We start from the raw sequence: 23011 nt of genomic DNA on the forward strand, positions 1-23011 counted from the left end.
AATCATAAACTGCTTCACCTAACAAGTCATAAAAAATCAGAAGTACACAAAATACGAAGACTCTGGACCCATGTAAAGAAACTGAGTTCCACCAAGAATTCACAGGACCCCCAACCACTGACTTCAGGCACATTCTCTATCAGTGGGAATGATAATGTCAGAAAGGACGACTTGGATGAACATATGAACAAGAAAGATGCTAGGAAGTCACAGGTACAGATCACGGCTAAGGCAGCAAATCTCTCCACATTGTTTCAATGGTTTATAATCTGTGCCAATGCTAAACTGTATCCTGCTAACCCTTGCTAAGATCCATGTTGTCAGGAATAAGAGGAAACACATACTGACAAACACAGTGAAAGGGAAGTTTAAATGAGGGCACAGACAAACTTCCAATAACACAGGAAATTACTGTTTTGTAACTTCTGGTTAAGATGATCACTCTTAATGGGAATTTAAGAGTCTACGATTAAACTTCGGGATCCAGGAGCAAATAATAGAAGGCCTAGGCCCAAATATCGGAGGAATTCACTCCTGAAAAGCAGGTTAAGGGGCTGGAGAGATGGCTCAGTGGTTGAGAGCATTGCCTGCTCTTCCAAAGGTCCTGAGTTCAATTCCCGGCAACCACATGGTGGCTCACAACCATCTATGATGAGGTCTGGTGCCCTCTTCTGGCCTGCACGCATACACACAGACAGAATATTGTATACATAATAAATAAATAAATATTTTTTTTAAAAAAAAAAAAAGCAGGTTAAGCCAGGTATAGGCTCAGTCTATATAATCCAGGCCTGAAACAGATGCTAAGATAGGAGGCTTACCACAAATTCAAGCATGCCAGCACTGTAAATCTTGTCTCACAGAGCAAACACACAATGACAACAAAAGCATCTAATTATTTCCCTGCTAGACAAAGCAAGTAGCCAACAAGGCAGCATATAGCTGCCCTGCACTTGGGAGGCTGAACAAGAGACCTACAGGTGTGAGGCCAGACTGGGCTATGTGATGAGAATCTGCCTCAGAAAGGGAAAATAAAAGGCAACAGAAATCTGAAAATTGTTCTCAATATTTCTTTGCACAATTGAGTTCTTTATATTACGGTCCACTGTTTCTGCCCCAAGAGGGTTACTGCTCTCAGTATTCCAGCAGAGGGTCAGCACATGTGGCACAGGGCGCACTGGCCAGGTCTGGACTTCACCAGAATATTGAAAGATACACATTTTGAAATAGCTGGGGCAGAAGAAATCCAGAAAAAAAAAAAATCCAACACTTCTATATGTGAAAATATGTGTTGGTGCCCATGAATCCCCTGCATTGGAGTAGACATTTGGTGTCACACACGGCTGCTTCTCTGCTGAAATGCTCCAACCTACAGCACCAGAGACAATGCAGCAAGATTAATTTTAATCTAGCATAATCTCAATTCAATCACCATGAGCCTATGACACTACCAGCCCATGACAGAAAACGTTTGCCCACCCTATTACTAATGTGAGGAAGGCAAAGACTTCCAATAATTATGTACAAATAAGCAATAAATCTAGGGCATTCGCTGCCGAAATCAAACACCACTTCAATGTAACATATTCTATCTTTTCCAGATTTACCTGGCTTTCCTAAAAGCCCATTCAGTAACTTTAGAGTAAACCTTATATAAAATGTCTCACATATTTAACATATATAGATCCAGAAAATAAATCCATATAGAATTCACGGAGAAACATCCAAGACAAATAGCAAAATAACAGCACATTTAATAATGGAATTAATTCTTTCATGAGGAAGAAAATATGCTTCTTCCATAAGTGAGACAGAATTACCCACAGTTACACAGCTGTGTTCACTATGTACAAAACACTGGGAACCCATGGGGAACTAAGACTAATGCTCCACAAATTTATGCACCCAGTATTTGGTCAAAGGAAATAAATACCAAGATAAAAAGCACAAAAACAAGCCGGGCAGTGGTGGCGCACACCTTTAATCCCAGCACTTGGGAGGCAGTATATAATTCTAATATACGTTATAAGAGTTAATAAGTAGACAGAGCTAATAGACCAATCAGTTTATAATTAATGTAGGCCTCTGTATGTTTATTTGGGACAAAACCCAAAAAAAAAAAAAAAAACACCAGAATTCACCTGGCTATCAAGGTGATACAGTATAAAGAGAACACCATCTGGAGATGTTAAGGTGAGGCTGAGAGGGAGGGTGAAGGAGAATGAGAGGTAAAGAGGAATTCCAGGCAGAAGGAAAGTTCATATGGGTGAATGGTCAGTTTATATGGGACTAAGAGGAAAACCCGAAGTGCCAGCAAGCTAGCAGAAGGAGGCAGGCCAGTCAGAACACAACAGGAGGACCTACAAGCTATACCTGGGGTTTAGGTTTTGATCTCCACAGCAAAGAGGAAGAAAGGGATGGACTTTTACCATCAATGTGACACAATGCAGAATTCTGCTTTAAAAACTAACTCCAGTTCCAGGAGAGCTAGGACTGTACTAGAAAAACCCTGTCTGGAAAAACCAACTAACCAACCAACCAACCAACCTACCAAACAAACAAAAACCCTAACTCTAAGGGCTCAGCTGTTACAATCCTCTGTTGTTCCCAGGGCGACACAGTGGGCTAACAAGTGCTGTGGGACAATGATCTTTTTATCCTGTCACTTGCATTGTTTTTAATAAAATGCTGATTGGCCAGTAGCCATGCAGGAAGTATAGGTGTGGCAACAAGAATTATGGGAAGAAGAAAGCTTCAGTCCACAGTCATCACCCAGTCTCAAAGGAAGCCAGACACAGAGCAAGCAAGATGTGATTGCCTCGCCAAAAAAGGTACCAAGTCACGAGGATAACACAGACAAGAATTATGATATAATTCTAATATACGTTATAAGAGTTAATAAGTAGACAGAGCTAATAGACCAATCGGTTTATAATTAATGTAGGCCTCTGTATGTTTATTTGGGACGAAACAGATGTGGGACCTGGTGGGACAGAAACCTCAGTCAACAAAGCCTGTAACTTCAGTCCCAGGGAATCTGATGTCTTCTTTTGGCCTCCACAGGCAGCAAGCATGTAAGTTTATACATGCAGGCAACCCGCTCACACCTACAAAATAAATATTTAAAATTTTAAAAGAAAAAATTAATTCTGACTACTGATAGCGGGGGCAACTGTAGGGAAGAGTAAGCAGGCCACATCCATAAAGTTAATACCGCCCTGTGAAGGAAGCATTATAGGTGGTGCCGAGGGCTCAGGTAGTTTTACCGAAATAGAGGAAAGAACCTGACAGGCCTTAGCCACTGAATACATACAATATGCACAGGGGTGAGGAGGAAGACAGAAAGATTTGGTTTCAGCTATGTATGAAGGTGGGGAGAAAAAGACCATGAATTTAATTGTTAACCTCAAAATGATACGGTACACCATATTATAGAGACTAAGTACAAAGTTGGCCAAGTGTCATAGTCAGGGTTTCGTTTGCTGTGAAGAGACACCATGACCACGACAACTCTTATAAACAAACACTTTTTTGTTGTTTTTTTTTTCTTGTTGTTGTTTTGGGGTTTCTTGTTGTTGTTGTTGTTTTGTTTTGTTTTTCAAGACAGGGTTTCTTTGTATAACAGCCCTAGCAGACCTGGAACTAGCTTCTATAGACCAGACTGGCCTCGAATTCAGAGAGTTGTCTGCTGGGATCAAGGGAGTGTGCCACTACCACCCAGCTAAAAGGAAAACATTTAACTGAGTGTGTAGCTTACTGTTTCAGAGGACTAGCTCATTGTCATGGTGGTACATAGGCAGACATGTTAATATGCAGTTCACAGGAAACAGACTGTCTCACTGGGCATGCCTTGAGCTTATGTGAGACCTCAAAGCCCATCTCCACAATGGCACACTTTCTCCAACAAGACCACACCTACTCCAACAAGACTCTCTCCTAATAGTGCCACTCTCTTTGGGGGCCATTTTATTTCAAACCACCACACCAAGGAACCCACATCTCTCAAGAATGGCCATAACGCAATATGGAATGGTACAGGCAATCACTTCCTAACCTAGGAGTGGCTGCAGTGACAGCAGCAATAAAGCGACAGTAGGCTAATTCTCAGCAGAATTAGAGAACTGAGGCCTGGAATACACGGCAATACCTGTGCAATCTTAGATAGGGCGGGGTGAGAAGAGCAAAGCCCCAAAACACAAATCATTAAGGAATATCTAGACTTCCCAGTGTAACTGTCACACCCCTTTTTAATCCTAGCACTCAGGAGGCAAAGACTGAAGTATCTCTGTGAGTTCAAAGCCAGCCACAGCAACACAGAGAGACCCAGGGTTAAACAAACAAATCCAAAACAAGAAATATTAAACATTTAAGACTACAAACATTCAAAAGCTTCTATGTATCAAAAAGGGCTATTAATAAAGGCAGAAGGAGGGGCTGGAGAGATGGCTCAGGGGTTAAGAGCATTGCCTGCTCTTCTAAAGTTCCTGAGTTCAATTCCTGGCAACCACATGGTGGCTCACAACCATCTGTAATGAGGTCTGGTGCCCTCTTCTGGCCTGCAGACATACACGCAGGCAGAATATTGTATACATAATAAATAAATAAATATTTTTAAATAAATAAATAAATAAATATTTTAAATAAATAAAGGCAGAAGGAGACTATGAGACAGGAGAAACATATCATTGTAGTTCCTGTCTGTGAAGTTTGCTGCGGGGAAACTTAATTGCCAACGCAACAGTGTAGTGGGTGGGGCAGGATTTGGTCATTATGTCATCAGGGCTCCCAAATGTATTCAAGTGCAAAGAGTAGAACTATTAGGGTCCACTGGGTGTGGTAGCAATTGCCCTTAGTCCTAATCCTTACCTCCTGAGTTTAGGGCCATGCTGTTTTACACAGGAAATTCTAGGCCAGAGAGGGCCTCATAGTGAGATCCTGTCTCCTACTAAAATAAAAAAAAAAAAAAAAAAAAAAAAAAACAAAGAAAACCCAGCAAACTGTTGAGTAACATTAGTTTAAGATGTGTGATATTTATTTATGCTGTGGGGTACTTGTTTAATGATGCAAAAATGTGTTGCATTCTTTTATGCTGCATTTGTTTAACTCTGTGAAGCTGTGTTACTTTACCTGTCTAAAACACCTGATGGTCTAATAAAGAGCTGAACTGTCAATAGCAAAGCAAGTGAAAGGACAGGTGGGGCTGGCAGGCAGAGAGAATAAGCAGGAGGAGAAATCCAGTCTCAGGAAAAAAAAAGTATGTGGAGCAACAAAAGGAGGAGAGGGAGATGTCAGGGGCCACCCAACCCTGGAGTGAGAAGGAAAGAAAGATATATAGAATAAAGAAAGATAAGAAGCCCAGAGGCAAAACACTGTTAAAGAGAAATGGGGAAAAGAGAAATAGAAAAGCTGGCTTAAAAAAAGGCCCGGAATTCCCAAGTAACAACCAAACAAACAAAAAGACCTACAGAAAACAAATTAGTAGGTTATTTATAAATGAAAACACTCCCTTCAGGACTGCCAGTCCTCACTCTTACTGTTTGGATGGAACATCAGACTTACTCCTGCATGATCCTCAAAGCCCTGTTCCCTCTCATTCTCCACCCCCCTCTCTCCCAACCTCGCCTGCTCAGTCTCTCTGAACAAAGAAAAGGCACCAAAAAACCCCTCAGTTCTGCACTCCTGGCAGCTAGTACAGCTTCATCCCCTGAAGCTGCCAGCCATCCAAGTCCCTGCTTAAGCACAATCAGCTTTTGATCATATTTGAGCATAAACTCAGCTTGTGGTTGGCACATCATCACCCCTCACCTACAATCTATACAACTTTCCCACCCTGGCCTCGGAGCTCAACTTCCCTGGCCTCAAACTCTGGGACTGGAGAACCAGCACAGGAGTTGCTTTGCTCAATATACCTGTTGTTATACTATTTCAGTTTGGCTTGATCTGGCTTACTGAACACACACGCCACCACTGCAGACCTGCTTTTTATAGCTACAATTCCACAGTCCAGAGGGCACATAAGGTGAAGCCTCACACTCTAAAAACAAAGGCTAACTCAGAATTTGATGAACTATAGTTTACATAAGTAGAAAAACAGAATCTAACGAGACGAACAGTTTATGTAACCAGCCAAAAGCAGGTTTCCTCACAGCAGTAAGGAACTGACTGCAGAAGTGGCCTCAAGTCAGTGGAATTTCCTGATTGCTTAAAAAAAAAAAAAAAAAAAGGAAAAACTAAGTTGTATTTTTAAAATTAGATATTTTACCAAAAACAGACCAAATGAAAGTCATTTCTTGGGTACACTTCACTCTAAACAACAGAACAGTTTAACAAGCAACAGGCCCTGTTCACCATAACATCATTTAAACACAAAAAATGCACGCCAGCTTAGCACGTGCTAAACTGTCGAACAGCACAGTACTTAACTCAAGGGCTGGCACTAACACTACTATATTGAAGGGAAGAACAATGTGGTTCAACTTCCTAGCTGCTATTTTACTGCAGCCACCATTAACAACCATGACAAAATGCTTCCCAGAAGAGAGTGGCCAATTTACTGTGCCAAAGACATAGATGACACAACTTTAAAAGTAAGGACAAGCCGGGTGGTGGTGACACACGCCTTTAATCCCAGCACATGGAAGGCAGAGGCAGGCGGATCTCCAGGAGTTCAAAGCCAGCCTGGTCTAAAGCAAGACAGGCTCCAAAGCGACAGAGAAATCCTACCTCAAAAAAGCTAAGACAAGACTTTTTAAATGGTTCTGCCTCCAAGCTATACATGCGGGAACTTGGCTCCTCACTGTAGTTTATGCGAACATCATTAGCATTGACCTAAGCCTCCAAACCAACGTGAGGAAACAACTGACTGTTAAAGCGGTAAAGTAACTCAGCCTTAAATGGTCACAGACTTCCATTTCCCAGAGGCCTGCAGAGTAGTTCTGTAAGGGACAACTAGCCTGCTGGCTTTGGCAAATTTCCAAAATACAGAAGAGGATTTCCCCTTTAAGCAATCAAGTTTCCAACCTTTTCCTGACCATGCTCTTTGGTATAAGACCCTTTCCCAAGTTTTAGCTTTGCTTTAAGGGTGATCCTAAAAGGGATGAGAAGAGGGGAAGGAGGGGTGGAGAGTGAGAGGGAATAAAATGAAGAGCATTTTTTAAAAATGTACTTTGGGGCTGGAGAATTGGTTTAGCACTTAAGAGCATGTGTTGCTATTATAGAGAACCCAGGTTCAATCCTACCAACCACATGGCTTTGCAATGACAGCACATGCAGCTGTGTCCAGAGAGGTAACGAGAGCCCATCTGCCATGGTGCACCAGCCAGATGCAAAGCAGGGTTAAAGCAGATACGTGTACACGTCTGCCATGTTGTGCTCAGGTGCCTGGGCAGAAGACTGCTATCAGTCCAAGGCCAGTCAAGGCTACATAACAAGAACTTACTTCAGAAGAGATCAAGAAAACGAGTTACAGTCACTCTTGGTAGTAAGAGCTGTAAGTTGGTTCTGGGAGCATTTCTTCTGAGGCTCCTCCTGGTAAACAGGCGGAAAAGCTGAGGGTGGGACAAGCAGAGGGCCTGTGTAGAAGTTGTGAACACTCCTGTGCTAGCCTGGCTACCTTGAGCTAAAGGGCTGTCAGTTCAACAGCTGGGCAGACAAGCCTTATGTCAGTAGTGACCATTTGGAACACTCCATGGATTCCTCAAAAAAAATAAAAAATAAAAAAAAATAAAAAAATTACAGTTACAGATGCTTGTCCCAGCTTCTGAAAACATAGCCAACCAGGTCTGCTGCAGCTGTCAAGTTTGTGTTAGCACAGTCCTTGATGGATTCCAGATGACCCTGTAGCCATTTCCATCTGGAACACAAGGGGAGCACTTCACTTGCTGGCCTAGCAGAAAGGCTGTTGTAACTGATGTTAAGGAGACAAGACTGTGATTGGAATAGACATAAACCTTTGTTTGCATGTAGGGTGAGTTGTGATCGATTCAAAACACCTCTCCTATGGCTCCACAAGAAGGCTGTTCGGGTCCAGTAGTGAGTCTGGTGATGTGACGAAGTCCAATAACAGGCTTCAGAAGTTGCACTTTGCCTACTTTGGGCTGTATGGGACGAACTTACAAAGAAAAAAAAGAGCAAGGTGACATCAATGGCAGAGAATGTTAGCAGGAATATCACTGAGAGATGGAGAGGTGGCAGAAGAGGCAAGGCAGTCGTGGCTGCTTGGCAGCCAAAGGAAAGACAGCTGAATGGTTCAAGAACAGACAGTACAAAAGAAGGTGAAAGGAAGATGGCAAGGGAGGACAGAACAAGACTGAAGGATAAAGACTGCTGAGGGACCACAGGGATACAAACTGTGGAGCCTGGCCACTGGAAAAAGTTCCAGAAAGCTCTTGTACCTAAGAGCTGCAACACTGCTGTTAAACACTAAGGGATCCTGACTGACCAGACTTACACAAGAGCCACAGCACTGGCTGCATCATGGACACAGCAATCCCATTTTCTCAGATCTACAAAAAGACTGTTAACACTAGGGGTGCCGCCTGCTCTCACACACCCAGAACCTGCTCACCTACCAACAATTTCACCTGAACAGAGCAAAAGAACCCTAACCAGAAACAAAAGAGGGTATACTGTGAAATCAAAAAAGACTCTTGGCACAGCACCGTGACACAGAGGGCTGTCCCCACAACAGGTTTTAAACCAGAAAGTCGTTCAAGATGGAGCTGAAGGCTAGGTGTGGTGGGGCACGCTTTTAATCCCAGATCTCGGCAAGCAAACAAAGGCAGGCAGCTCTTTTTGAGTTTGAGTCAGCCTGGTGTGCACAGTGAGTTTCAGCACAACTAGCACTAAATAGTGAAACAGTATCTCAAAAAACCAAAAAAAAGAAAAAAAGAAAAGAAAAGAAAAGAAAAGAAAAAAGGAAGGAAGGAAGGAAGGAAGGAAGGAAAGAAAGAAAGAAAGAAAGAAAGAAAGAAAGAAAGAAAGAAAGAAAGAAAGAAAAGAAAGAAGAGGGAGGGAAAAGAGAAAGAGGTGGATCTGGAATTGTGTCTGACTTGCAGATGTGTATTCTCTAGGCCCAAGGCTGAGGGCTTGCATTGGTCAGCACTGTTCTTCCTGGTAAGAGAATTCAGTGTTAACATCAGAACCTACAGCCTCAAGGAAAATAGCAGACCAGCTTCTGATAGTCAGTGTTTCTTCTCATAGTTAATACTTTTTGGCACAGCAGAACAAGGTCAGCCCTGTGCACAACTTTCTATGACTTCCCAGAAATGAAGCCAAGAGCTGTTGATTTTCTTATGAAGAAAAATATACATATTCATTTAAAAATAACTATGCATCCATCCCCAAAACTCCATGCATACACAAAGACAAGATTTAAATGTATGCATTCAAATGTGTGTCGCTTAATAAGACACTCATGCAACATAGAAGAGACAATACTCAAAAAGAAGCTCTTCCACTGTGGTCAATGACTGTGTCTCTATCTGCTACAAATGTAGCCAATGGGTTCAGGATACACTGACACCAATACTTGTGTTCACATCAGTGATCTCAAGAAAAAAGAAAAGGACTGAAGATGGGCTGGAAAAGCATAGGGCCACACTTGCAAGATTAAAAGGCAGGAACATGTTGAATAAGAGATGGACCAAAAGCACTCACTGTGCTTACACAAGACTTGAGTTAGATTCCTAATACCCACATCAGCATGTAACTCCAGGCCCAGGAGATACTACCTTCTGGCCCCTAAGGGCACCCATACATGAGTCAGACATTTACACAAACACACACACAAAATAAAAAAAATAAAAAAAATAAAAAAACTAAACAAAAACCACCAGGCAGACCTTACCAAGGATTTAAATGCAAAAAGATAGAGAATTTAAAGACAATCAACAGATGTTGTCAACTGCACCCTATTATAACTGATGTTTGGAAACACACTCAAATATTAATGTCCTGATCAATCAATTGTAAACTTTCCTATAGTGTTAAAACACAGCTGTCCATGTAGGTTATTTCAAATTAGAAACTCTCCCTACTGCAAGTTTAAATCTAGAGAAGAAACCATATTCTTAATGATTCAGACGTTCAAGGACAATTTTTAAAAAAAGTTCTTTAACAATCTTGAACCTCTCTTATCTAGGTGGTCACATATTCTTCGCTTCTCTGTACTGGGGACTGAGACAAACCATCGTTCAGGAAGAATCATCATTTCCAGGTGAAATATACCATTACACAACAGAGCTACTCAAGCTAACTCTAGTCCATGGGTGTATAAGGGCTCTAAGTCAAACTAGCACTCAGCGGCCTCGAAATTTAAGTGTACACCTTCCATGTACTTCTGTGACGATAAGTCGATGGGTCGCTTTTCTGATGTGTCTTCTGTATTACCTATTTGTACACTAGTTCTGGGGACTCAACTTCCAACCACAGAGAAAAGCAAACCATGCCCTTAACAGCTGCTTCTGTCTGTTGGACTCTAGGTGACTGAGAAAACTGGAAAGTCACCCAGCAAATAAATAAAGTTTCAAATTTAGGAAACCAATTTTATTTATTTATTTATTTTTTTTGGAAACCAATTTTATTTTAATTACAAGTTACAGTTTGCTAAAAACTAGTTCCTTGTGGATGCTAGGATCCCTTCCAAGACCATAGACACATTCTTCACCAGTCCCAACAAAAGGTATATACAGCTCTTGGAAATAAGCAGAGGTGATACACTCTACACAAGAAGCTCATCTGTATAGTCTTCAACAGTAAGAAAAGCCTGTGATCAATCCATCCAAACTTGCTCTGACAGAGGCAGTCATCTGAAGCATCGCAGTCTGCTAAAATGCTTCAATTCTCAATGTCATCATGCCATTCCACAGCATTTCCTACGGCTCTAGAGTGAACTCATAAAATGCTTATCCAATGAGGTGGTTTCCACAAGAACACAGCTCCTCTGGATATCATGCAATAGGTCCCTAGGAATAGCGGCAGCAACTGTGCTCTGAATGTGAAGTTAATACACAGAAACATCACCAATAATGTCTTAAAGCAACTGGGAAAGAGAAACATGTCTGTCTTAGCAATATTCAAGCTATGAAACAACCAATGTAAAAAGTGACCACTGGAAAAGAGAGCCAGTAGAGGTTAGTGAACAGGTGCCCATCACCCACCACCATACTCGCTCTACTTACCTGAGGAGGAGTGGGTGTGGATGTGGGTCTTCCTATAGGTGGAGTGGGATTTCTGCTGCCACCTCCAGACATAATCTCCTCTGTTATGTCTTTACCTCCCTGATTTGGATCTCGAATTCTTATCTACAAAGTTAAATAAAACGTTAAGTATAAATCTAGGTGTCTATGTACGAGATTTAGATGATGAATCAAAGGTACACATGGAGATAACTATTAAATTTGTTAATTTCCACAGTGGATTAATCTTCAATCACAAAACTATACAAGGTCATCTCAACACAAATGTAGGCAACAAGCTGCAACCTGAACTAAATATAAAAAGAACTAAAAGCAAGGAAAGTAGGACTGAGATGACTGAATTTCTAGGTCAAAAAAGTAAAATATCTACGCTTGTATAAGACTGCCAAATACATTGATTCTACTTATAGTTCTTAATATCAAGGAGAGCCAGAGATAGTTTAAGAATAACAAAGTGCCTGAATAGGTTTTCAATGTTCTAAATGGTCCTCTGAAGCTCACTAACAAAATACATACATTTGCTAAGATTTAGGAATAGGATTTCACCTGCCCAGAACTTTGTATACTTTTATAAGGGTGCTGGCTGCAGCGTGCTCTGTACACTAGTGCACTCCTGTGAGGATTCTGGCTGCAGCGTGCATGTACACAATGTGCACGCCTGTGAGGATGCTGGCTGCAGCATGCTCTGTACACTATGTGAACTCCTGTTAGGATGCTGGCTGCTGTGTGCATGTAGACTATGTACATTCTTGTAAGGATGCTAACTGTACTATTGCTTTTTCTGAGTAAATGCCCAGACACATCATTCAAGCCAATAGGGAACAGAACAGATCAATATTATCCTAAACTTTTACAGTTAAATTATCAAAGTACCACTAGGAAGGACAAGGCAGATCTAAATGTACTGACAGAGGATCTTCTAGCTAGAGTGGAACACAACACCGTGGCATGAGCTCTCCATGCTTATGGATGCCAAAGAGGATGGTGCTGTAATGAGAGTGGAGGACCTGGGTCCAGGACCTCAGAGCTGGGACAGTGGGGTAGTAAGTAGGTTCCCTTCTGAAGTGCATTAGCTGCACAACTTAGTAAAGTAACTAACTGCTTGAAAACTTCATAGAATTCACTATCAAGAAACTTTAGAATATCTGGAAGGCTACAGGGACATAGGCGTCATTATCAGCTCTTTTTGTTTGTTTTTCAAACTGTCTTTCTATGTAGCCCAGACTGGCCTTGAACTCACTATGTAGCCCAGGCTGCTCTTGAACTGGATTAATCCTCCTGCTTCAGCCTCACCAATATTCAGATAACAAGTGTGTGTCACCACATCCAACTTCCTCTTTTCTTATTAACGCCCTTCATCATCACTACCTTTTACTTCTGTTAGCACCATTTCTCTCAGCATTGCGGACTGCTACTCAGTCAACGTTACCATACTGACTTAACATTTTAAAGTCCCATTTCTTGCCTGCAGTGTCATGCTAAATTGGAGTGTTCTGTTTATGGTGATATGTTCATAAGTCATTTATTTCTAGTCAAAGCACCAAATCTGAATCCTTTACTTGTTTTAAATAAGAGCACTTCGGGAGTGCTGGACAGCTCCACTCCCTTCCGGGGCACCTGTGGAGATGTGGGCACTACTGACTGACAGTCAGCATCATCTATTGTGTGTGTTCTGCTGGGTAAAAGGCTAGAAGCCAGTCTTCTACAAAACATCCTGCAATATATATGTGGTGCTGGGCTCATGGGTGTGTCTCACTAGACAGAGGCAACACCTTTATAATAATGTAGAGTAAATAGATATATTTACTAAATTCTGCTTGCTGTTTCTGTCTTCCAAAGTTTCTTCCCCCTCCTTGTGACTCTTTAGGATTTTGGCTCCTTTTACTTTGGCGCTACTGTTTTCTTCTGAAGTTCAAACTTGCTGCTCAGCACTGCAGTAAAGGAGAGTCAGGATCCACTCAAGCATGCAGTATGCCTAGCTGGGAAAAGGTGACGCTAGGGGAACGGGTGTGCAGTTTCTAGTTAAGTGCCCAGAAACACTAGGCTAGAGGGAGGCAGTGACACAAGGGAGAGAAGAAATGGCACACTGTACACTAAGGTTGATAATGATCAGATATGCTTGGTTGAGAAATGGTTATATGCCCCAATTTATGACAAATCAATGAAGATCTCTTACAGTTTTTTTCTCTCTCTTGGCTGGAGGGGGCTGCTGCTGCGTAGGCACTATGATAGATGCTGACTGATACACTGGCTGACTTGGGTAAAAAGGCGTTCCTAAGGAATCAGAACAGAATAAGAAGCATTCAGTTATTTTGTCAAACACTCCAGGCCTGCAATGGTGTGGTGCCCTGAACAAGCTCTTGGGAAAATGAAAACAAACTACCGACTTTTCTTCGCTTCATATAGGGTTTGGACTCTGTGACCCACACTGCCCTGCAAGTCAGATCCCCCTGCCTCTGGTTCCCTGGGATATAGGCCGGAGCCACTACAAACCTGGGTAGCATTCCCAACCTCTCTCCTTCAGCTACTATAGTAGTCAAGAAATTACCCCTAAAATATGTAATATCTCTAAACACCAAAAGAATCTAAAGAAAACAGTTCAGTGCCCAATTCCTACAGAGTGACACCAGGATTATCTGGTGTACCCTGGTTACAGCTTTCAGGAAGAATCTTGTCTTGAGGCCCACAGTTCACAACAGTGACTCTCTAAGTTACTGTCTCTTGGGACTTTTGTTTGGGGTAGAGATGATGCAAATTCTTTGGTATGAAGAGCCAGAGCTGCGGGAGGCCAGTGGTTAGGTGAAGAGGCACAGCTACAGAAGGCCAGTGGTTAGGCTCCCCTCCCTACAAGTCCTTAAGGGAAGAGCTTTAACAAAAGATAGCAGGGAAGACAACATCCCAAGAAGAACCAAGCTCCAAGCTGAGTTCCAATTTCTGCACACTCAAGACTACATCCCCTTCTCTTTGTACCGTCTTCCTACTCTCATCCCTCAAACACGCTGACAACAATCACATCCAAGTTAAAAGACAGACTTTATTCACGCTCTGACTCTACTGCCCAACAGTCAAAGCTATCTTCTCCCCAGACAGACCTAGATACACAAAGGTTTTTTTTTTAATATCCAAAATGTAGAATATTGTTCTAATTACTATCAAATCGTGGTACACAGAAGAACGGGAGGGGAGAGATGGTGCAGAATTAGAAAGTCAATCTTCAGTATCCGTTGACTGGATAATGGTGTGGAAGAAAACATATTTAGAAAAGAAAAACTGTTGAAGGTTGTTTTTGGTTTTTTTTGTTTGTTTGTTTGTTTTAAATTTTTGTTTTGCCTGAGAGAAAGACCAGAAGAACTACTCAGAAACATGGAACATGAAGGAAATGGCCAGAAACAAAAGGATTTCAATTCTGGAGCTGTTTGAGATGATTACTAGTAACAAAACAGGCAGGAACTAGGTACCCTTGTATGTCTGGTTACTTTCATCCAGGGCATCAAACAACAAAGGCTGACACAGAGCTGCCTAGGCAGTCAAGACAGACCTGAACTTCCAGTTCTCCTGACTTCACATTCCCAGTGCTAGAATCAGAAGCCTGGATCATGATTCAGGTTTATGGGGTGTCGAGGGTGGAACAGAGCTCTGCAGATTAAGCAGACACTCTACCAACTGAGCTACACCCTCAGCCTCTAAAAGTTATTAATTTTGTAATTAGTAAAGGCTTTTTTGGTTTCTTTATTTTTCTGGAGAAGAGTTTCTCTGTATAGTCCTGGTTATCCTGAAACTCTCTCTGTAGACCAGGCTGGCCTCAAACTCAAGAGATCCAGCAGCCTCTGCCTCCCGAGTGCTGGGATTAAAGAAGTAGCCAAGCAAACTAGCAAAGGTTTTTGTAATAAGCAACACCAAAATCATGGGATTAGATAAATGAGAAAAGGAGAGCAGATAAATAAGCTCAAGAAGCCATCTTTGTCAGAGGCCACAGAAGAAAAACCAGCAGGGAGGTAAACAAAGGCAACAGCTGCAGCTATTTGGGAAGGAGGCAGGCATGGGGGTGCCATGGGGCATGCAACCATCCCAGCACTGAGCTGGGGCAGCAAGATTCAGAGTTGAAATCCAGCCTGGGCTACAGAGTAAAACTTTGTCTCAAAAATAACAAACAGGAGAGTGTATAGGTCAGTTCTGAGATTAGGGACAGTAAGTAACCACTCGGTTTGGCACAGGGGGGAGGGGAAGGAACCAGTAACCTTTGGTCTCCAAATGAGCCCCCTTTGTCAATCTGAGGCTGGGCTAAACTCTGTCAAAGCAGAAAGCATGCTTACAAAAGCTGTTGAGGAGAAAGCTCAACAGAAAATGGGAAGAAAGAAAATAAAGATTGTGAAGATAGATAACCCTTTTATCTCCTTAAAAAGTTTGCTGAGGGGCTGGAGAGATGGCTCAGAGGTTAACAGCATTGCCTGCTCTTCCAAAGGTCCTGAGTTCAATTCCCAGCAACCACATGGTGGCTCACAACCATCTGTAATGGGATCTGATGCCCTCTTCTGGCCTTCAGGCATACACACAGACAGAATATTGTATACATAATAAACAAATAAATATTTAAAAAAAAAAAAAGTTTGCTGAGCCAGGAGTGGTGGAGTACGTATTTAATGCTAACACTTTGAGAGGCATAGGCAGGCAGATCTCTGAGCTCAAGGCCAGCTTGGTCTACAGAGAGGTCCAGGCCAAACAGGGCTGGACAGCAAGACTATCTTTGTTGTTGTTTTTCAAGATAAGGTTTCTCTGTGTAACAGCCCTGGCTGTCCAGGAACTCCCTCTGTAGACCAGGATGGCCTCGAACTCACAAAGATCTGTCTGCCTCCACCTCCTGTGTGCTGGGATTAATGCCATGAACCATCACCACCAGGCTAAGACTTTTAAATTTAACATTTGATTAAAGGAAAAATACAGAAACAAGGCTATAACTGGACAGGAGACTAGAAGCCCCTGGCCCCATATTATTGTTGATTACTGGATATAAAGGGTACCCTCCCTGGTGACTCATCCCAAAGCACTGCAGAGGAGAGGCAAGGGCTACAGCACTATCCTTAGGTTCTGATGCACAAGAAGAAACACTCTAAGGTCACTGAACTGTAACATCTCCAAATGTAGCTTCCTGGGAGCTGCACGAGGCAGTGTCAGACTCTTTGGGGATCTGTGGCATCTGAAGTGGTTTGGAAAAGATCTAGGCAGAGGGCCACAATAGAATTGCAGGAAGTTCAAAGGGAAAGAAGCCCTTCTGCTCCCCTGCCCCACTGCAGCAAGCACACTACTCTGGCATCAAACACTCAGGCTGCTCATCTGGCCAGACTTCCTGGAGTAAATGAAATAAGATACAAAAGGTGACATGAGAGAACAGAATTGGTGAGGTTATTTTGTCACACATCCACCAGATGGCTGATCAATCAATGAGGTACAAATTGTTGATCTCAGCATAGGCTGAGCAATCAGTAAAACATGGAGCTTTCTCAGCTTTCCAGCAGGGCAGGAAACTGAGTGAACCAAACAAGAGTTCTCTTTTTATGAGCAAACCCAAATTCTGAGACCACCAAGAACACTTAGGAACACATAACTATAAAAATGAGAACATTTATCACTTAAGTTAGTTCATGCCTCTTGATCTCAAGGTTCTTGAGTGGGAAATGAGACAGGGTTGCTTAGAACAGGACTCAGTCAACAACGAGCAAAAGGCAAAATCAACCATTTATTGTATAATTAGGTGTTCTGCTGAAGACACGCCCATTGAGTAGCACTTACTATCTATCTGCAGTAGAGAAGAAAAGAGCAAAAGCAGGGACCACAGCCTTCAAAGCCTGAGATGCCCACCTTCTCAGACAATCCCAGTGGTTCCCCAACCTAGACCATATGAAAAGCAGGAATGAGGTGAGTAAAACTCACACACTAAGAACCTCAAAATTCACATATACATAAGCAGTCTTTTATTTACTTTTCTGGCACAGGAAAAGTAAAGAATCTTTACTTTAAGAATATAGATTTTTCAACGTGACAGCTTTATAAATAACTGGTGCTATTTTTAAGTTATATCTTGTTTCTTATTGAAACATTCTTCCATTATAAAATAATACTGACAGCAAATAGCAGTTTTTAAAGGTCTTACTGGCAAAATTAAAGATGTACTAATCCCATATGGTTCAGTTTTGATTATGTTAGGTTTTAGCCATTTTACTTGCCTAGGATAGTGAAAAGATCAGGGAATTAGTGATGTACATATATTCAGTATTTAAGGCTTCATCTTATTTGGTAAATTTCCAAGTATAACAATTAAGCGTGTACTTTGAGATGTTAAAGACAGAAATATCTTGACATCTACATTCCACAAAATAGTTAACACTGTGTCTTGTACATCATAGTTCTGGGGGGAAAAAAAAAACAAAACAAGAAAATTTGCATTGGCCTTAGAAATGAAGATAATGTAGTGATTAAGTGTCCAGTAGGGATACCTTACGACACACTCACTGTCCATCAACGTCACAACACACAGGATCTCTGCTGGAGAACAGAACAAGTGCCTCTAGTTTTGTTTTATCATAATTCAGTTTCCTGCTCACTGTACAGCTCAAATGTGCCTGATGGCTACTAGCAGCTCAATGAGCCAGAGTTCCAAAGAGGCCCAAGAGAAGAAGGAAAAGGTACAGGTGGGGTAGACTAGGTCAAACCAGTGTAGCAAGGCCTGTCATATGGCAAACTTTCTCTCCTTTTCTTTACCAATATTAACTGCTACCACCAACCATACCCTTAAAAATCTAAAACTTCTGTCAACATGGGAGGCTAGTCTAAGCGTTCAGCACTCTACTTTCCTCAAAATTGTCAAAACACTTCAAGAATCCTACCTTTCCAGACACTGAAGGAGAATCATGAACCTGGGAACTAAGGGTGGCTCCAACTCTACGGTAGAACATGTACTAAGGTCTCTGTCTGGGAGACAAGGACTGAAGGAGTGGAACACAGAGCTAAGAACCTATCCCACATACACTATGAATACCCAAGAGCGGCACAGGACTAGAGAGAGAAAAGTATCTGACAGCGGCACAGCTACAGAAAGGGACTCCAAGAAGAAGGTGGAAGAATGCCACAGCACACCATGAGATGGTCAAGTGTCTCCAACTAATGGAACTAATGTAGTAGGCCAGAATTCTGATTATGATAAAAGCACAGTAACTGGTAACACATTTTTACAGCTAAAAGTATCCATCCAAATGATGAAAAAATGTGAGTAGAAATTTGATTTATGATTCTAATTTTAAGGTGAAGAAGAGAGGGCAAGACAGCTGCACAAGGGTTCCTGCCAACATGCATGATGACCTGATCCCCAGAATCCATTAAGTGGATTGTGCATTGACCTGTGACCTCTACATGTACGCACACACACAGGGAAGGGTAGAATATCAAAATGAAAATGTGCTTGAGAACACACTGAGATAGGAAAAGATGTGTGGGATTCCTAAATGCCCAGAAATTTCACGATATTGAAAACAGTTAAGTGCCACTTGAAATAGGTGAGAAAGAAAATAACAACTGTGTGTGTTATTTCTGAGGGGCAGCAGCTTTCTGCATCCTGTTCTTAGAATTCTCATCACTGTTTTAGTTACTGACATAGTGAAATGGACATCATTTTTGAAACAGTGTAGTATAAATGATGTTCGGCCTACATCATGGCTATAGGACATGCCTAATAATTTGTTTGTGGGAAAGGGACTTGTCAAAAGAAACAGATGTCAATCACAGATGAGCTGAAACTGCGTATCAACAGGGCTGCTTCATAAAGATAAGTAAAGCAGTGTACTTGGAACAGGAAGAAAAGTCAAATTTTTAAAAGATTTATTTATTTATAATGTCTAATATGTTCTGTCTGCATATATGAACGCATGCCAGAAGAGAAAGCCACATCTCATTACAGATGGCTGTGAGCCACCATGTAGTTGCTGGGGATTGAACCCAGGACCTCTGGAAGAGCAGCCAGTGATCTTAAGCTCTGAGCCATCTCTCCAGAATGAAAAACTCATTTTTAAAAAGTCAGTGTTTCTCTATGTAGCCCTAGCTGGCCTTGAACTCAAGAGATATCTGCCTCCTGAGTACTGGGATTAAAGGCATGCACCACTGCCAGGCTAGAAAAGCCAATGTTTAACATGACAGATTGACAGCTACATATTACTCTTATAAGAGTCATGCTAAGAGCAACAGCAAGCAGATGCTCCAAAATGGAAGAAGAATTTAGTATGCTATTTCAGAGTCAAAAGATCAGTCTAGTAACCTGTAAGGAAGCTGCATATCGCAATTCAGGGAGGAACCATTGAAAACGGTTCTGTCGATCAGAACATGACCCTTTGCAACATGAAATTTAAGGGAATATTAATTTTAGCATGTTTACTCTGAAAATTTCAGCTTTTCTAATTACAAAATTTTTGGATAATATTTATTGTGATAATACAAATTAACAGAGCTGACCTATAGTTAAGAAAGCTGTTGAGGTCTTGAGATTTTATAGATTATAAAATAAATATTTTTTTTTGTTTTGTTTTTCGAGACAGGGTTTCTCTGTGGCTTTGGAGCCTGTCCTGGAACTAGCTCTGTAGACCAGGCTGGCCTCAAACTCACAGAGATCCGCCTGCCTCTGCCTCCCGAGTGCTGGGATTAAAGGAGTGCGCCTCCATAGCCCGGCTTTTAAACAGTGCCATGAAGCAGTACTGACCCACAAGATGGAAAGGTTCAAACTCCAAGAACCTCACCACCAAAAAAGACTGGTTACCCCAAAATACAAGTAACTGTAAAGACAACCTGGTGCCACTAAATCCAACGGGAGAGACTCAGTGAGTGGATTATTGCGTTAAGTTAGTTGAAGCCCCAATGCCTCTGCTTTGCTAGTACTACAAAAGACCACTGATGACTGAACCTTAAAGCTTCATTTCCTAATATCCTCTAATTTTCCTCCTTGCAGTTCAGGTTCTGTGGCATGAAACAAGCGCCAAATACAGTAAGTGTGCTAGACAAGTACTCGGCATGACTTCCGAGTTCTCTGACAACCCACAGGCCAACTCTTAGTTGGCATTTACATCCGTGCACTAAGAAAACCTTTAAAGCTGAGGCAGGAGGATTCTGAGTTCAAGGACAGCCCAGGCTACCCACTGAGAACCTGTCTCCTGTCTCCTTCCCCCACAAAAAGCATTTTTATCTCAACCAATCCTCAGAACATGCCCAGACAATAGCGCTGACTGAATATCTACAGGTAAGGAGCACATCACTCGCTGGGCTTGTGTTATAGCAGAGAACAGAACAAACTGAAATATCTGCTTCGTGGATATTACATGAAATGGGGGAAAGAGGGGGTTGACGATAAAGTTCGGGGTGGGGGGTAAAACTCAAAGATAGGAGGCAAATTTATATTATACTATTAACCAAACATAAAAATGTGCGTGACAGTTGTTTGGTGGGAGAAGCCAGAAACCTACCACATGGATTCAACAGGAAAAAAAAAAAGTTGGTAAGATTTTATTTAAAAATCCTTCAAACCTTTAAGTGGCAATAGCTAATGTGAGCCAGCAAAGAGTAAGAGGAACATGAGCAATGAGCAGAATGGCTTGGCTCTTTACTCACCGTAAGCATTAGCAAAGTCCCCAGGTCCTGGTCCAGGATAAAAAGGTCCCGGCCCCGGTGGCTGAACTGGATATTGCTGTGGGGGCCCCACATACGGAGGGCCACCGTGGCGGTACTAGAAGAAAGCACACATTTGCGGTTGACACAGGGGGGAGTTTTAGAAAACACAGCACTGTGTACAGAGACTTGAGAAGACCTGAAGGTGTGGCCGTTAAACGTTTGTTTGTCCATGACAGTGAGAGTGAAGCGAAGTGATGACATGAAACAACACCACAGGAGGATGATACTGGGCAATAATTTCACTACCAATTTGTAAATCTGTGTTAAGAATCTTTGTACAGTTTTAGGAAAGTTGGCAAAAATGGCTAGACTTGCAATCAATTAAAAAGCTCCCAGGACACTAAAATCCAGTCTATCAATCACCGCCACCTCCCCGATCCCCATTAGAAGCCAGGCTCCCTTACCTGTGGTATACAGTACTGAGGCCCCTGGGGAACAGGGTATGGCATAGGCAGATGGTTAACCATCATGATGTGCTGGTTGGCCTGGTACACGGCAGTGGGAGTCTGGGCACCAGGACGAATGGAAGGACTGCTGTTTGGGATGGTCGCTCTGGGAGGCTGGATCTGAGGCCTCTGGAAAAACTGGGAGAGGAAGAAAGAATTTTTGTTTTTTCACAAAGGCTAATATATAGATCTAATATCTTGAGTTTTCTCCCCCCCCCCGCCCACTGTTAAACTGATCGACTTAGAGTTAGAATATGCAGAAGACAATAGGTTGTCTAATAACTGAATTCATAAACTATCTTCACATGGAATCAGATTCTGGTCCATGTCTCCAGAGAACAGCACAACAGGGCAGTCTCAATGCTTAGCATCACCTATTTAAAACTAAAAGCCATGCAACTGTAATGATTATTTTTAACATCAGCGATAAAAACAACAAAAGAAGTAAGTGGTATTTCTCTACATGTTGTTTTATAAAAAGCACTGGCTTCTGAATAAAGAGAGAGTTGCTCAAAATCAAATCATTAAAAATTAAAAGTAGTCAACCTAATACAATACTGCCAGCCATTTGTAGAGTATTTAGGAGGACAAGAATCTCCACGGACACAAGCATTTTCATCCAAGCCCATCAAGCCAAATTAAAACCAGCTGTAAGGCTGTCACATACAGAAAGAAGCCTGTCAAAATGGTGATACAACCTCACTCTAAACTAAACCCATTTTTGCCTTCTCAAATATTTTGTAATAAAAGTGGAGAATCTAGTCAAGCTTCATAATGGCCTGAAATGAGCAGAGCTCAGCCCCCCAGATGACAGCTATCACTGTAGTTATGCACAGTTCTTGCTGCTTAAAGCTACACCCTATAGTACACGTCTAGTATGGCTAACCATTAGCAACTGCGCTGTAAACTCACAAGAAGGCAGAGTAATAAAGAGGCCATGCAGAACCAAGAGCGTGTTACCTGGATGGGTCTGAATCCTCCCTTCAGTTAGGAAGCAGCAGCGGCAGGAAACAAAGAAAGCCAATGGAAAAGCTTACAGATCAGTAGGAAGGGCAGGCTACAGCATGCAGCTCAACAAAAACAGCTTTCTGTTCAGTAACTCAGGAGAAAAATGAAGACTAGAAAATCAGAATGACAAGTCTTCACTTGAGGACTCTAGGACACATGGAATCAAAGTTCTAATATTTAGTTGAAAAATTGAGAAAAAGAAGAAATGCATCCACTGATAAACCCTTCTAGTGGCTTCTGGTTATCACACCCTAAAAGACGTACGTGGTAGCTAAGGTACAGCTGGGACTACTGACTCTTATTTGGCTCTTAAATGTCCAACTGCATGACTTTGGATTTTTTTCAACAATCTAGTTACTATCTTAAATAGGACATTAAAAAAAAACCCACAGAAACCTCTAAATCAAAGAGATCTAACACCAAGCTGAAAACATTGGCCAAACTCTGAAAGCCCCTGAATTGCCTCCTGACCTCTGGCCCTCTCGGGTCTTTTTCCATCCTTTTGTTAATAAGCATCAAGATATTCCAGGTGTTAGAGTAAGTTCTCACTTTGCGCTAAAGTGGGAAAACGGTATGTTTAAGCCCAACCCTCACTCCCATTCAACCTTCTACAAGGAAAGCCCTAAGGAGGTAATGCAGGCGATAGGAAGCTGTTGC

General features: G+C 41.9%; 1 protein-coding gene across 17 annotated transcripts in view; it reads right to left on the bottom strand.

Moving 5' to 3' along the window:
* The window catches only part of Eif4g3 (eukaryotic translation initiation factor 4 gamma 3), a 225315-nt gene that overhangs the window by 98080 nt on the left and 104224 nt on the right, over positions 1–23011 (bottom strand). For 16 of the 17 annotated variants that reach the window (XM_050150849.1, XM_050150839.1, XM_050150803.1 and 13 more), the window contains 4 exons: positions 21305–21484; positions 20841–20955; positions 13375–13472; positions 11181–11303 (listed from right to left, as the gene is read on the bottom strand). In XM_050150849.1, coding sequence (XP_050006806.1) covers positions 11181–11303; positions 13375–13472; positions 20841–20955; positions 21305–21484 — 516 coding nt within the window. Of the gene's footprint in view, positions 1–11180; positions 11304–13374; positions 13473–20840; positions 20956–21304; positions 21485–23011 lie in introns of those variants that run through there. The other variant, XM_050150875.1, reaches the window with a different exon arrangement.

This window comes from Alexandromys fortis, unplaced genomic scaffold (genome assembly GCF_014885135.2).
Source record: "Alexandromys fortis isolate MF-2015 unplaced genomic scaffold, M_Fortis_MF-2015_v1.1 scaffold_26, whole genome shotgun sequence".
Classification (NCBI taxonomy): Eukaryota; Metazoa; Chordata; class Mammalia; order Rodentia; family Cricetidae; genus Alexandromys; species Alexandromys fortis.